General features: G+C 39.4%; 1 protein-coding gene across 3 annotated transcripts in view; it reads right to left on the bottom strand.

The window, feature by feature from the left end:
- KIF27 (kinesin family member 27) overlaps positions 1–15,580 on the bottom strand; it is a 46,077-nt gene that overhangs the window by 17,221 nt on the left and 13,276 nt on the right. For all 3 annotated transcript variants that reach the window (XM_034774243.1, XM_034774241.1, XM_034774242.1), the window contains exons 5-12: positions 9,777–9,920; positions 6,273–6,479; positions 5,584–5,759; positions 5,020–5,153; positions 4,217–4,372; positions 2,867–3,072; positions 2,222–2,419; positions 1,755–1,865 (exon numbers count right to left, since the gene is read on the bottom strand). In XM_034774243.1, coding sequence (XP_034630134.1) covers positions 1,755–1,865; positions 2,222–2,419; positions 2,867–3,072; positions 4,217–4,372; positions 5,020–5,153; positions 5,584–5,759; positions 6,273–6,479; positions 9,777–9,920 — 1,332 coding nt within the window. The remainder of the gene's footprint in view (positions 1–1,754; positions 1,866–2,221; positions 2,420–2,866; positions 3,073–4,216; positions 4,373–5,019; positions 5,154–5,583; positions 5,760–6,272; positions 6,480–9,776; positions 9,921–15,580) is intronic.

The raw sequence follows: 15,580 nt of genomic DNA, 5'->3' as shown, positions 1-15,580 counted from the left end.
GCAGGGTCCGGAGGCAAGGGGGCTGCCCGAAGCCCAAGCGCTACCAGCTTCATGGTTTGCCGGGCAGCCTCCAGACCCTGCGCCCCCGGCTGGGCGCTTCCCGTCCCGGGCTCCAGTTGCGCTGGGGAAGCACCCAGCTGGGGGCGCAGGGTCTGGGGGCTGCCCGGCAAACCGTGAAGCTGGTAGCACTCGGGCAGCCCTTTCCGCGTGGCTAGGAGTGGGAGGGAGGAGGGGGCGGAGTTGGGGCAGGACTGGGGTGGGAAATGGGCAGGGCCAGGACCCTGTGGAGGGTCCTCTTTTTTTATTTGTTAAGTATGGTAACCCTATCTTAGATCGACTTAGAATCACTTACTTCACGTCCTCGAAGGCCGCCGCTCCCCCGTCGACTCCACTTCCACCTCTTGCCGTGGTGGAGTTCCGGAGTTGACGGCAGAGCGATCGGGGATCGATCTGGTGGGTAGCATAGATGTACCCTTGGCCTTCACAACATCCTCTGGCAAAGAGTTCCACACACTGACTGCACCAGGGCTTTGAAAATATTTACTGGAGCTCCACTCCGGACAGCTCTGGCTGAATTTAAGCCCTGCTTGTGGCCATCACAAGGTGCATGCATAACTTAAGATAAATGGGGGAGTGTTACAGCTAATCTTTGTGGTGGAGAGGTGACAGACTCTGAACAGAGAGGAAGGTGCATTTGCCTCCCCGGACCACCAGCAGGGAGTGAGATTCTTTACTTTACTTTCTGTAGTGTAGCTCAGGATCACATATTTGGATTCTATTGTAGTTTTCAATAAATGGTTAAAATCCATGTAGCCTCTCAAACTTAACTGAATTGCACTGGGGAAAGGGAAGCTCGTAAATTCAACAAAGTACTGAAAATAGCATCTAGAGCCAAAAAGCTGGCTATTTTAGCTCCCAACACTCCTAATGCCAGAGCAGCCAATACTGCAGAGATTCGAGAGAATACTGACCATAGGCAACCAGCCCAGAAGCAGCACTTCCCTCATGAAGAGCTGGACACAGACAATGATGCCTCTAATTTGTTCTCAGTCTTAAAGGCTTTCTACATCCCATCCTATCACTCACTGCACTTGGTTGCCAATTCACTTTTGGTCCTATGTTCAGGCTTGGAATAATCTAGGTGGCACTGTCACAGAGGTTGCTACACGAAAGTTGCCACAAGTAACAGAAGCTCTATGAAGAGAACCTTGAACCTGTCTACATTTGGGTGAAAAAACAAACAAACAAAAAAAAAAACCACAAACAAACAATCCATCACCCTCCAACCAACCAGCTAGCCTCACCTAGTGGATGACCAGAGGAAAGGGTAAAATACTCCTCCCAGCTGCTGGCAAAAGACTTTTACAACTCTGAGCAACAATCAGCTGCAATCCAGAGCCTTTAAGAAAGTACAGCAGAAACCTTAAACCCCTGTGCCAACCAGAAACTAAGTTCATTGTACCACAATAAAGCCAAATTAAAACCATCACTGAGAGCAAGGGCAGGCAGGCAGAAGTTATTCCAGCTCCCTGCTGGAGGATTACCTCTCTCTTTACCTCTGGTGGCCAATTTATCCCTGTTTCAAGGAAAAAAGGGCATCTAACAATTGATTTGAGTACAATTTCTGCCAATAGCAAACAGAATCTTCCCTCCTCCCCCACAAGGCTAATCAAGAGCTGGGGTGGGGGAAGATGAGTTTTGTCTCCCCGCCCCTTGCTTCTCACAGCCCACCAAATTTGGAATAAATTAGCTACCTGTAACTGCTGCGAAGTTCCTGCCGAGTTTTTCTTCTTTTTAAAAGCAGCAATCTCTTCATTTTTAAGTTTGAGAATTTTCTGCTGTTGCTCTGTCTTTAACTGAAGTTCCTGTAAGTAAGAAGATAAAACTATTTTCTTGGCCTCGTTGAGTCTATTGTCATCAAATTTAGTTTTTTTCTGAAGGAGCTCATGTAGGTATATAAGATTTTCATTCCACTAATGGAAGCTGTATTATAATGATAGGAGGTGGACAGTAAAATAAAAAAGCATGAAGAAGAAGAAAGTAATTTGTAAAAATTGTAGGTGAAAAGATTTTTTATGCGTATTCTTCATTTTTCCTACCTTGAAAGGCATTCCTTGTATTTATCGGAAGCCTTACAGTTATGCATCATGATCTATGAGAAAGTAACAGGGTGAAATTGTACTATATGCTTATCCATTGTACAGAAAAGAAAGCCTCTTACTTTGATTTGCTGGTGGTCCCGTGCAATCTCTGCCTCAAGAATTTTCTTTTTTTCACTCTCCTCTCGCAGTCTTTTCTGTAGCTGGGCCTGCTGATGCCTCATATGATTCACAGTCTGCTCAAGTTCTGTAGCCCGTTTCTCATTTTGGGTGGATAATGATGCCAACTTCTTAGTGTCCTGTTGCTTCTTCTGTAAGACCTGAATTCACATAGCATATTTCAGTCTAAAAGCATGAACACTTAAAGAAAGAAAAACACATCTTAGGACAGATACCAGTAAACAAGTCCACTGATATTTGCAAAGATTTAGGATTTTGTGTGGCATTTTGATAGAAGCCTTGTGCTACAAAGCAGATGGTTTGCAAATCAATTTAAAGCATTCTCCCTACATTCTTACCTACTGCCAAATACCAATAATCTCTTTTTTGTCCACCTTTCTAGTAAGAAAATACATAAGGATATTGTTAGATACAGTCAAGTACCATCTATTGGTACATTAAGGGCCTGATTATCTACTGCAATTCCACTGACTTCAATGGAGTCACATTGGCATAAAACTTGTGCAACAGAGCAGATGGTTAGGCCCTAAGTGTTCTATGGGATATATCAGTAATTTATAACTCCTAACGACAAAAATCAAAACTACCTGCACTTTTAATTTAGCTGCATCCATTTTCTTCCGAAACTCTTTTTGTAACTTGGCTTTCTCAGCGACGTCTCTCAGCTCCTTGTTCTCCAGCTCCTGAAGCTGCTTTTGTGTTTCAGCTAATTCCATCTTGGCTTGCTCACCTTCATGTTCCAGTTTAGTTATTGTCAAAGAATACTGCCTGCTTACAGACTGAGAATCATTGCCTTAAACAAAATATTACAAAATTGTTCGAAAAAATTGTGTTATTGAAAAAAAACAACCCGCTATTTCCAAATTCCATATGAAAATCTAATCCTTAATTACACATCTAAAGAATTTATTACTACTTAGCATTTATTTCTGGTAATACCCACAACGTACCAGACATGTTCCAACCAGAAAAAAAGGCATAGTTCCTTTCCCTAAGAATTCACAATTGAATACCCTAACAAACAGGTACAGGTGGGGGAAGGAGTACAATAGACAGATAAGATGCCAGATGTTGATAGGCCTCACCTTGATAGTACAAAGTATTTATAACCCAGTTACCCAAAAATATACATAGACTATTCTCAGTAACACTCTTGTCATTATTGGCAGCTAGTTTCTGGCAAGTGTCAAAATAGAAGTAGATCTTCAAGAGGAATTTGAATACAGCCAAGTTCAAGAAGGACATTCCCTCCATAGGACATGACATGGGAAAAGTACAGAGATAATTACAGAATAATTAGGAAAGCACACCAAATATTTAATGAAGGTATGGTGGGGCCCCAACCCACATCTGGGGCCCCAGGTGCCATCATAATACAATTAGTAAACAATTATTCATAAGTGACAAAAACTTAATTATTTTATAATAGTCCCCACTGAACAAGATTAATTACAGACAACTAGGACAATTAAATACCTAATCCTTACTTTCATTCGTACAGTAGAACACCAGAATTACGAACACCAGAGTTACGAACTGACCAGTCAACCACTCACCTCATTTGTAACTGGAAGTACACAATCAAGCAGCAGAGCCAAAAGAAAAAAAGCAAATACTGTACAGTACGGTACTGTGTTAAATGTAAACTACTAAAAAATAAAGGGAAAGTTTAAAAAAATTGACAAGATAAGGAAACTTTCTGTGCTTAATTTAAAGGAAACAAGATGGTTAAAAGCAGCATTTTTCTTCTGCATAGTAAAGTTTCAAAGCTGTATTAAGTCAATGTTCAATTGTATACTTTGGAAAGATCATAACATTTAGTTCAGAGTTATGAACATTTCAGAGTTACGAACAATCTCCATTCCCGAGGTGTTCACAACTCTGAGGTTCTACTGTATATGTTTTTAATTCAAATATGCTTTACACAAGTCAGTTACCTGTTTTTACTATTTCTTTAATGAGTTCCTCCTTCATTTTGATATTAAGTGCAAGTTCTCTCATCTTTTTCTTGGCCTCGGTGAGTCTCAGCTCTGAATTCTTTAATTTCTGCATGTTTATTACACGACTCTTATGAAGGCATTCAATCTCTTCACCTTGGAAAAAAAAAAGGGGCAATGCTGAGAAGAAAGATCTGGAACATGCTATTTACCAGAGGACGAAATTCTGGCCTATTCTCTGCATATACACTGGGGAGGGTATCAGAAAGACAGGATACAGGGAGTCTCTTCCTCACCACCTGTCATCTGCACAAAATCAGGACAGGATACAGAGTAGGAGCACTAAGTTGAGAAAGAAAGATCCTTGGCTAACATTCCCCTTTGGAGCATCAGTGGGTGAGAATAATGTACTTACAGCCACATGTGGCCTTCTACAAGTTGCTTCACTTTTCTGTCTCAGTTTATCTGTGAAACAGGGATAATGCAACTTACCTCCATCACTTACAAAGGTGTTGTGAGGATTAATTAAATATCTATACAGTGCTCTGGATATGTGGCACGCTATATAAATGCTATATATTATTTTTAAAGCATCAACCAGTAAGAACATGAATGTACTTCACATGTACTTCAGAAAAAAGTGTTTAAAAACAATTCCAAATTAGGACATCAAAAGTATTTTTATTTTAAAGTGCATGTTTGAATGGAAAAGATTAATTTACTGTAACAACACTAAAAATGTAAATTTTCATGGTGTGACATAAGCATGTTAGTATCTCATAATTTCCATTTGTAATTGTTACCTGTGACAGTGTCAGTCTGCAGTATGGTTTCATTTGGTAAATTGGACTTGTGCATTTGGAATTGTAGATCATCCAGTTGAAGGGGAGAACAAAGAAGAGCCTGTTTTCGTGTCCATGTGCGGTTTATGGAGCGCCTACGAAAAAAAAGAAAAACCAAGCCATATTCCAAATTTTTTTTTTTTTTTAAATGTCATGCCAGATTATGTAATCCTAATGCACTAGGTCCCAAATCTACAAAGATTTGCATGCTAAAATCTACTTTTACCACCACCTGCTTCCCTCAGGTCCTGCAAGTAGACATTTATTCAAGACACATTATGCAAGACATATTTATTCAAGTGAAGAGGCATTCAATCTAAAGCTATGTTAAATGGAATAGAGTAGGTCATTAGCAATACCTATTGTGTTAACTTATTTTGTGATGTCAGGAGGTTCTACAAATTCACATAAAACACTGTAAACTGGCTTCATGATATGCCAGTATTTGGTAGGAATATACCCATTAAATATCTATTTTTGAATGAAAGCTTTAAAGACTGAATAAAACAACAACAAAAAGATTACCTAAATGCTGATTTCTTTTTGCTGTCGGTGTTCCTTTCTTCTTCATCACTATGATCAGAGAAATGGCAGTGAAGGACTTCATCTTGGTCTTCTATATGACCCAATATCATTTGCCTGCGAGTTTGAAATCCAGCCATTACTCGGGCCAATGAGTAAGTAGGAGGGCTGGTGTGTACCTTCCAAGAGACCCCAAAAATAAAACCAGGTGCAAAGTCACTTGCAGAAAGCTAGGAATATTTAGAGCAGATTTTTCAAATGGCCTTCATACATAAATCTGCTAAAAATGAGGGGGGTTGTGCAAGTTTTCTGGATTTCTTTTTGGAGAAACCTTTGAGAATTTGGTTCCAATTGTTACAGAATGGGATATTGGCAAGTAAGTACATAGCACTCTTTTCTTGGAATTAGTACAGAATAAATATATCATTATTAGTAATTATTCATATTTTAGTAGCACCTAAAAGCCCACTCAGGAGTGCAGCCCCTTTGTACTGGAGGTTGTACAAATACATTTGCATTGGATAAATTGGTGCTGTGTACGTTGCCACAGATCAGAAATTAACGTTTCACACTTAATGGGATATAAGCAGAAAACGTCAATACAACTGTTAGTGTCGCCTTTCAACTCTTGTACCAAAATCAGAATAATTACAAAATGAAGGAGAAAAACAAAAAATGTGTTTAGTCATTACCTTTCGGGACTCCAGTCCTGGAGCCATATGAATGGAATGTACTAAACTATTAGTGAGTGGCACACTATATGGTCTTCTTGCAGATGTCACAGCAGCTGGCCCATCTCCACAAGCATCTCTGGATACTGAGGCTGTAGTCACGGTAAGCTTCTCTAACTTATCTTTCAGCTGATCAATAAGGAGTTGCTGCTCCACCATTTTCTCATTCTCAAAAACAAACAAAAAAACCTAGTAGGTGCCAACTCTACCTTATATTTACATTACTCTAACCAAAAACACATTGGTTTGAACGGTAAAGCTATTAGCAGGGTGCTGTGTTTGGTGTAGCACACTGATCCTAAATTCTCTTGCAAGGCATAAATTTATGCAATGCACCAATGCTAACTTCAAACAGAAAATTGATGGCGGTGTTAGCTGATTGCAAAAATCTTTCAATTCTAAAACATATAATTTTAATTAAATTGATCTAAAAATATGCACCACATAACGAACAAGCTTCAAGAAGGTTTGTTAAAAACATGTCATTAACCCTTTCAGAAAAGCCCATCTCAGGTATGTTATTTAAGATTAACAAGAGCTGGAGGGATACTTATGAGTCCATATTTGCTTTATTGATGCATAACTGGAAAAGAACAAAATATGAGTCAGCCAAAATTGATATTCAAAATGGAAGTTACAACCCTAAAGCATGGTGTGTATGTTTGCTCAGCAAGTAGTTCCATTCAAGTAAGTGAACTCATACAAATAAAAGTATGCACATAAACGTTTGCAGGATCAGGACTTTGGTTTGATCTTGCCTGCCCCACACAACTCTGCCAGTGATGCTAATCTGGAGAACCTACTTTCTGCCTTTCCCACAAGAGTCTTTGTGCATTGTTCAAAACTGCCCCTTATTCAGGAACCATCATCTCTGAACTGATCCATAAAGTAATTATCTGATCTTTCTTCAAATCCCTCACCAAGATCCACATCTTTCATAACACCTTCAAAAACTGGGTAACTAACAATGGAGAAGTTAATATGACAGTCAATAAAAGACAGTCAATATGAAGATATTTAATTATAAAACATATATAATATTGTCCTATTTTGAGTGCATCTTTCTTACCCATCTGAGCCTTTCCCTGCTGCCTGTTCTTTGCCAGAGACTTTCCCTACTGCCAGAGTCTTTTCCTGTAGTGGGAAAACGCTCCAGCAGTGGGGAGGCAGCAGGACACTACACAGCTAAAAATAGGAATGTAGAAAGGAAGGCCTGGCTTGGGCGAGCAAAGAACCGTGTAAGCTATGTAGCTGGGTACATAGCCACACCCTTCACGCAGGTCTGTACTCTCCTTGCCTAAGTCATGCCTCACTGTCTACACTGCTACTTAAACCCCTGCTGGGAGGCCCGGGGGAGGGAGAATACCCAAGTACACACTCTACATGCCACCAAAAAAGCATGTAGTGTAGACGTAGCCATAGACAAGCTGTGTCCTCCTCATGCTGCCTGCGTATGAACAGGAGGATCACAATGGAGACAGTCTCCCTGCTCTTACTTGTGGTGCCGGCACCAGTGGCTCATAGAAGCCGGGAGAAGCAGCTGCAGGGGAAATCTTGCTCAGACCCGGATTCCCCAGGATGGAGCAGTCTCAGTATACATGGAATCTTTGAGAAATTTAGCTGAAAATGCTTAACAAGTCTCCACTGATCATGTGCAAACTGACAAATTTTCAAAGGATTAAAAATTGGCCAGATTTGAATGTTTTTTCCATGGGAACAACAGAGAAATCCCCTGCCAAATTTCAAGTCCCTGCTCCAAAACACAGTAGCAGTAGAATTTCGCAGCTAAACGTTTGTAAGAATTTCTTTTTAACACAGAAAAAGAATGTATTTTTCCCTAACTTCATTCTCAAAAATGACTGAAATGTTTCAGCTGAAATTAAAATAAATAAATCAGACACACCAAACATGGAAAATTTTAGTCCAACTGGTTTAAGTTTGGAAAGTTTATAGCCTATTGAAAACAGGGTCTTATAATGGGAAGTGTCAGGCAACATTCAGTTGCACATGATATGATATTTGCACATAATACCACATATATGTACTGCAATTTACTTTTACAGTTCTGATCCAATTGGAAGTGCCAATCAAATCACATATTCCTGTGAATGCCATTAAAAAACTATTTGATTCATAGATTTTATTTTTATTTTAAATGAAAAGAGTTGGTTTAGTGAACTTACAAGTTAGCCAGGAATTCCCAAATTCTAATCCTGGGTCTGCCACTGACTTGATATATGATTTAGGCAAATCTCTTAACCTTTGTGTTATCTTCACTGAAAACAGGTGTGTTTTTTTACATCAAAATGGATTTTACACTGAGATAGCTATCTCAGTGTAAAATCCATTTTGATGTAAAAAAACACCTGTTTTCAGCTCTCTCATTTTCATAGCTATCTCAGTATAAAACCCCAGTGGAGACAAGGCACAGGTAGTTTTTACCTCACTGTAGCTAGTTAAGTTAAAAACTACCTGTGCCTCACCAGAAATTGCAGAAAAGGAAGAGAAGGAGCAAGAGAGGAAGAAGGTGATAATTGGCTTACTCACCTTTTATGTCACATTACTCAGTGACCTGCTCACAAGGCATCAACAGAGGGAGAAGGAGAAGGGAAGATAAGATGGGATAAAGACAGAAAAGGGAGAGTGAGGAGAACAGCACTGATTCTCCCATACTTGGAATATTTACAACTTATTTTCTTCATAAGTTTTAGGGAATGGTAATATTTGTGGATCTTATGAGACAGTCAGTTTTAGCAGAAATATACTGAATATTCCATTTGTGATCTGATGGACCTCTGGCTACCAGGCAATTGCCTAAACCATCGTAATTATTTTATTGCGAAATGCTCCAAATGGAGAGGCAAGTAGTGTTTCCACTATTGCTAACACAGGAATCAGGGTTGCAATCTTCCTATATATTTAGGCTGAAATCCTGTCCCATTGACAAAGCTCCCATTAACTTCAATGAATAGAGTAGTGCCAAGATTTCACTTCTAAACTTTTTAGTATTGTAATACAACAGACATTTCTATAACCCCTTCCATCCAAAAATCTCAAAAAGCTTTACAAATATTGAAGTAGTAAGAGACACTACTCTCCAGTAATGTTGGTAAATATTACTGTTCTTGTTTTACGGATGGGACAGGGAACAAGTGACATTAAGTGATTCACCTAAGGTTATGCAGTAAGTCTGTGGTAGAGCTAGGCTAGAATACAAATCTCCTGAATCTCAGTCCTATGTTTTAGCCACTAGACAAAGATAATTTTCTCATAATTGGTCACAGTTATGGAAGCTAAGGCATAAATAGTACAGTCTGAGACAAAATTACCATTGATAAGAAAATAACTTTTGCCTGAGGGCTACAAAATTTGGCCCAAATTTTAATAATTGTAATTACTGCATTCTAATATGCATCTTATTTGAACCAAACTTACACAGTTAAATGTGCAAGAGGAAAAACTTACCTGTAATTTATTTGTTTCTTGTGCCTCTTTAAAAGATTCTAGATGTTCTTGATTTTCCTGCATCAGTGTTAGTATTTGATCCTGTAATACCTTCAGCTCAAGCTCCTTTTGACCAAATACTTCTTCGTCTGTAGCTAAAGCCTGCTAGATAACAAAAAGGAGATAGGGTGGGGATAGGAAAGGTGTTATTCTGCCAACTGAATGAAGAAATTCTTCATATGGTGTTAAGAAAAGCAGATCTAAACTGCAAAATTTCCCAAGGTACACCATTGGTAGATTTTCCATAAATGATGTGCTGATTCTAGTAGATCTTGATGATGCAGTATCTCTACTTATTCCCTCAATTTTATTCATCATCTATTGACCTTTTTTTGATAAGTTCTTTTCTCCCTATGATGGGGTGGAATAGGCCCAGAGGCCCCCACGTAGAGGCCTCGGGGTCCTGCCACACCCATCCCAGAAAAAGAGCAGTAGAGAGGTCTTCTAAGCTGCATAGACAGACTGCGTGGGACATGGCCAATCGGGGGAGGCTGCAAGGGGCTAGCCAATCAGTATAAAAGGAGCAGCAGTGCAGACCAGAGTCAGTTCCTTGATGGAGCTAGAGGAGTTCACCTGGTGCTCCTAGCTGGTCAAAGAACTGCAGCACCATGGACAGCTCAGTGCTGGCAGGGACTGGGGGGAGCAAAAATGAGCTCCTGGCTGGCTACTGGGCCTGAACATAGAAGAGCCCTAAGGTAAGGGTGAAGGATTGGTGAAGGCTGGGGCCATGTGGAAGTGGCCCAGGGAACTAAAAACACTTTTGTTAAAGGGACACGGTGGCATGTGGCTACTATTCTTAGGGTCCCTGGTCTGGGACTCTGAGTAGTGGGTGGGCCTGGGTTCCCTCCTCCCACTACAGGCCACTAGGGAAATAGCCTAGAATTGGACAGTGATAAACCCCAAGAAGGGAATCTGAAGTACTTAGGGGCCCAGCTGGAGAGCTGGGGCCAGAAGGGTCCACAGAGGTCAAAACTATTGCCTCCAAGGAAGAAGCCCTGACAGTACGGCCTGGTCCTAGGGCTAGGACTGTTTAAAGACTGCAGACACACCCAACCTGAAGGGGACGCTCGCAAGAGGTAAGTGCATGCCATTACACTCCCTAAGAAAAATGCCAGTAACCAGAACTACTGTATGCAATGGTATATAAATACAATGCTGCTTTCAGCATGCAGTAAAATTCAGTCACAAGATTCACGCACTTTAACTGCAAGAGTAGTGAAAATCTCTCATAAAATAATGAAGAAACTAACACTGCCTTCCTTGTTCTACAACTGTGATGACAACCACATGAATAAAGTCAGAATAGGCTTGAAAATTTATTCTGATGTATTTACAGGTATATGATCCAATGTTGGTCTAAGCAACTTCCATAGTAGAGGGGCTGCAGTACCTGCATAGCGTACTTGAGCTCTGCAGCCATAGATGCTTGGTAGACTCGGGGACGGGGGAGCGGGGGAGAGGAGAAACAGTCTCTGTGATGAGGCTATCACACCTAATGGGCTCCCCAAAACCATACTTTTCCCAGAGCAGATTCATAGTCACTCCACTCCAACTATCACATATTGCAATTGAGCACTGGTGAATGACTCCAGGAAAGCACAGAGCATGTTCAGTACCTCAGCTGCAATTACAACAAAGACCAGGTTCCTCTCCAGCTAAATGACAATTAGCCAAAGGACCCTTAAAAAGGAACAGCTTAAAAACAGAAATACCATCCAAGAAAAGAAATTGTGGGTGGAAAGGGGGCTGAGAATGTCCCACCTAGTAATTATGGGGACTGATGATTCACAGCTCAGATCGAACCACGCACAGAGGAATATGCAACCCCCCCCAGTAAAAAAACCAAAACAAAAGTATGCCCCTTCCATTTCTCCTGACACTAAGCTGATGATGAGGGATTCCGTACCCTCCCCAGGACCACAGCAGAGAGAAGGGCGTTCACAGGGCATGTACAAAGTTGATTAGGGGTCAGAGGTTTGTTTACATGAGCTCTACATCCAAAAAGCAACTCTGAATCACCCACATGCAGAACAGGCCTGAGTCATCTCGATTATCCAGGACTGGTTAGCCTGGTTACAGCTGTTCTACCTACCTCTTGCTGCCAAGTACACTGAGATGGGCCAAATTTTAACATTATTTAAACTGATCATCTAAGCGATTTATGAACCATTACAAGGTAGAACTTTATTCTGACTGTGTGCACCAAAGCACTGAAGTGTCTCGGTCACTTCAAAACTTAACTGACACTTCAATTTCCTGGCCCACATTGGACCTGTAACATCATCCAGATTCCAGGCAATCACAGAAAAACAAGAATTCCCTCTTCCTATTCTGACCTGGCTTAATTAATAGTAGAGAAAATAACAGCTGCTAATAAAGATAAATGTGCCTGTTGTGGGCGAGATGTGAGAATAAGTAGTATGTTGTCCATTTACTTCTTTTTTCATTTTACATTCAAATGCCAGAAAGCTGCACTCTTATGTACATGAAAGAAAATACAGCTACATCAAGAAAATGTTACAATAAATAATGCTAATTATTAAAATAGAAGAGGATAATGAATTAAGCTAAAGCATTTATCATATCCAAATAACTTTACTTAACATTCATAGGGAGGAAAAAAACAGCCTGATAAATCTTATTTCATTTTCCCCATTATAGGGTTATATTTTTAAAAAAAATTAAGATCAAAATTAGAATGTTACTATGATTTGCATTATTAATGAGGAACAGTAAAGTGGAATATGAATATATACTTGGAACCATTCACTGAGGAAGCATATTTTGACAAATTGAGCTAGAAATCTTAGAACATTTTCCCTGCTCTACTATATTCTTGTTTATGGTTTATAAATCTAGTTTAGCCACTGCTAAAAAGAGGCAAAACAGGATAATTCTCCCTGCTTGAGACACAGCAACAAGAAGGAGGAGTGGTTTGCTTGGCAACCTTACCTGTAAGCAATTAAACATGCAGCCTAGACTCTCTAGAGAAGTAGGAGGTTTAAAATAATCCAGAGGGGGAAAATCACAAGCAGAGAGAAAGATAATTCAGAGTTAAAGGAACCAAGAGTAGAGGCACATGTTTCCTTTTAAACAAATTATGAGAAAGTAATTGGAAGACATAATTTATATAGGCATTTCCCAAAAGAGAAACTATAAACTGGATCAGAATTCATGTGCAAACCTCACAGTTGGTTTCCCCAACAAAACATGCATTTTGTTGCACTATTTATAACACATAGGAGCAAAGATTCCTTCTATCACAAGATATAGACGCAGATTCAGTTGTTATTGTTGACCTATTATTAATGTTCTTATGCTTTTAATGCCACTTTCAGTCAGTTTTCAACTCTTGATTCAAATGTCTTAAGTTACACCATTAACTTCTGATTTGGTTAAAGCTGCATGGTTTACTTTTTGTTATCCATACACAGCATGTTAACATAACATTGTTTCCAAAAGTTCCATCTGCTAAGAGGCTGTCCCCGGAAAAGTTATGCATGTTTATCATGTAGTATTTTTTGGGGGAGAAGGGGAAGTCATGATTGAGATGGCAGAGAGCTCTTCTCTCTCAGCAGGTCATTGTCTAGCACTATTATGAGCTGAAAGGCTGCAACCTTATGTCTGCCTCTGAGAATGAACTATTCAAAGTTGCCAGCACCAGAGTTCCTCTCTCACCTCCTCCTAGATAGCAGTCCTGCTGGGAATCTCATGCCTTCTTCAAAATTCTCACCTCAGCAGGAGAATTGAAAAGAAATATTATGGCACCAAAAAGCAGAAGGCTGATATGTAACATAGAAGTACATGTCTAAGAAGTGCTATGATAAGAAAACCTGTGAATAATGAACAACAAAAAAGAAAGCTGCAGTTTTGAGAAACTCATTTCATCTTTTTTTTCCTTGAGTGTTACAGCTCTCAGTCAACTAAGGATCCGACAATTAAAAGAAAGGAACAACTTTTTGTCAAGTATTTTTATTTTTGAAGTAGGACTGTCAAGCAATTAAAAATATTAATCAGGATTAATCGCACTGTTAAACAATAGAATACCATTTATTTTAAATATTTGTGGATGTTTACTACATTTTCAAATATTAATTTCAATTACAACACAGAATACAAAGTGTAAAGTACTCACTTTATATTTATTTATTACAAATATTTACACTGTAAAAAACAAAAATATTGTATTTTTCAATTCACCTCATAAGTACTGCAGCGCAACTTTCACGATAAAGAGATTGAATTTACAAATGTAGAATTATGTACAAAAACACTGCATTCAAAAATGAAACAATGTAAAACTTTAGAGCCTACAAGTCCACTCAGTCCTACTTCTTGATCAGCCAATCACTCAGACAAACAAGGTTGGTTACAATTTGCAGAAGATAATGCTGCCTGCTTCTTGTTTACAATGTCACCTGAAAGTGAGAGCAGACCTTCGCATGGCACCGTTGTAGTTGGCATTGCAATATATTTATGTGCCAGATGCGCTAAAGATTCATATGTCCCTTCATGCTTCAACCACCTGTCCAGAGGACATGCTTTCATGCTGATGATGGATTCTGCTTGATAACGATCCAAAGCAGTGCGGATTGACGCATGCTCATTTTCCTCATCTGAGTCAGATGCCACCAGCAGAAGGTTGATTTTCTTTTTTGGTGGTTCTGTAGTTTCCTCATTGGAGTGTTGCTCTTTTAAGACTTCTAAAAACATGCTCCACACCTCGTCCCTCTCAGATTTTGGACGGCACTTCAGATTCTTAAACCTTGGGTCGAGTGCTGTAGCTATTTTTAGAAATCTCACATAGGTACCTTCTTTGCCTTTTGTCAAATCTGCTGTGAAAGTGTTCTTAAAACGAACATGTGCTGGGTCATCATCCAAGACTGCTATAACATGAAATATATATGCAGAATGCGGGTAAAACAGAGCAGGAGACATATAATTCTCCCCCCAAGGAGTACAGTCACAAATTTAAATTGATGCATTAGTTTTTAACGAGAATCATCAGCATGGAAGCATGTCCTCTGGAATGTTGGCTGAAGCATGAAGGGGCATATGAATGTTTAGCATATCTGGCATGTAAATACCTTGCAACACCGGCTACAAAAGTGCCATGTGAATGCCTGTTCTCACTTTCAGGTGACACTGTAAATAAGAAGCAAGCAGCAGTATCTCCCGTCAATGTAAACAAACTTGTTTGTCTTAGCAACTGGCAGAATAAGAAGTAGGACTGAGTGGACTTGTAGGCTCTAAAGTTTTACACTGTTTTGTTTTTGAGTGCAGTTATGTAAACCCCCCCCAAAAAATCTGCATTTGTAAGTTACACTTTCACGATAAAGATATTGCACTTCAGTACTTGTATGAGGTGAATTGAAAAATATCGTCTCTTTTGTTTACCATCTTTACAGTGCATATATTTGTAATAAAAAATAATATAAAGTGAGCACTGTGCACTTAGTATTCTGTGTTGTAACTGAAATAAATATTGAAAAAGTAGAAAAACATCCAAAAATATTTAATACATTTCAATTGTTATTCTATTGTTATAAATGCGATTAATCGCGATTAATTTTTTTAATCACGATTAATATTTTTGAGTTAATCGCATGCGTTAACTGCGATTAATTGACAGCCCTATTTTGAAGGATAGCTTTTATCATTCATGTGAAGGACTGGCTTAATAAGTACTAGGTTCGACATTGATACTTGAAACTACAGTGTTGAGGCCAAGTAAGTAGGTAGCTTGGTACAACTTGGCATCAGAT

This window comes from Trachemys scripta, chromosome 6, assembly GCF_013100865.1.
Source record: "Trachemys scripta elegans isolate TJP31775 chromosome 6, CAS_Tse_1.0, whole genome shotgun sequence".
NCBI lineage: Eukaryota > Metazoa > Chordata > Testudines > Emydidae > Trachemys > Trachemys scripta.
Note: the sequence above shows the minus strand (reverse complement) of the source record. Positions and strands in the feature narration are given on the sequence as shown.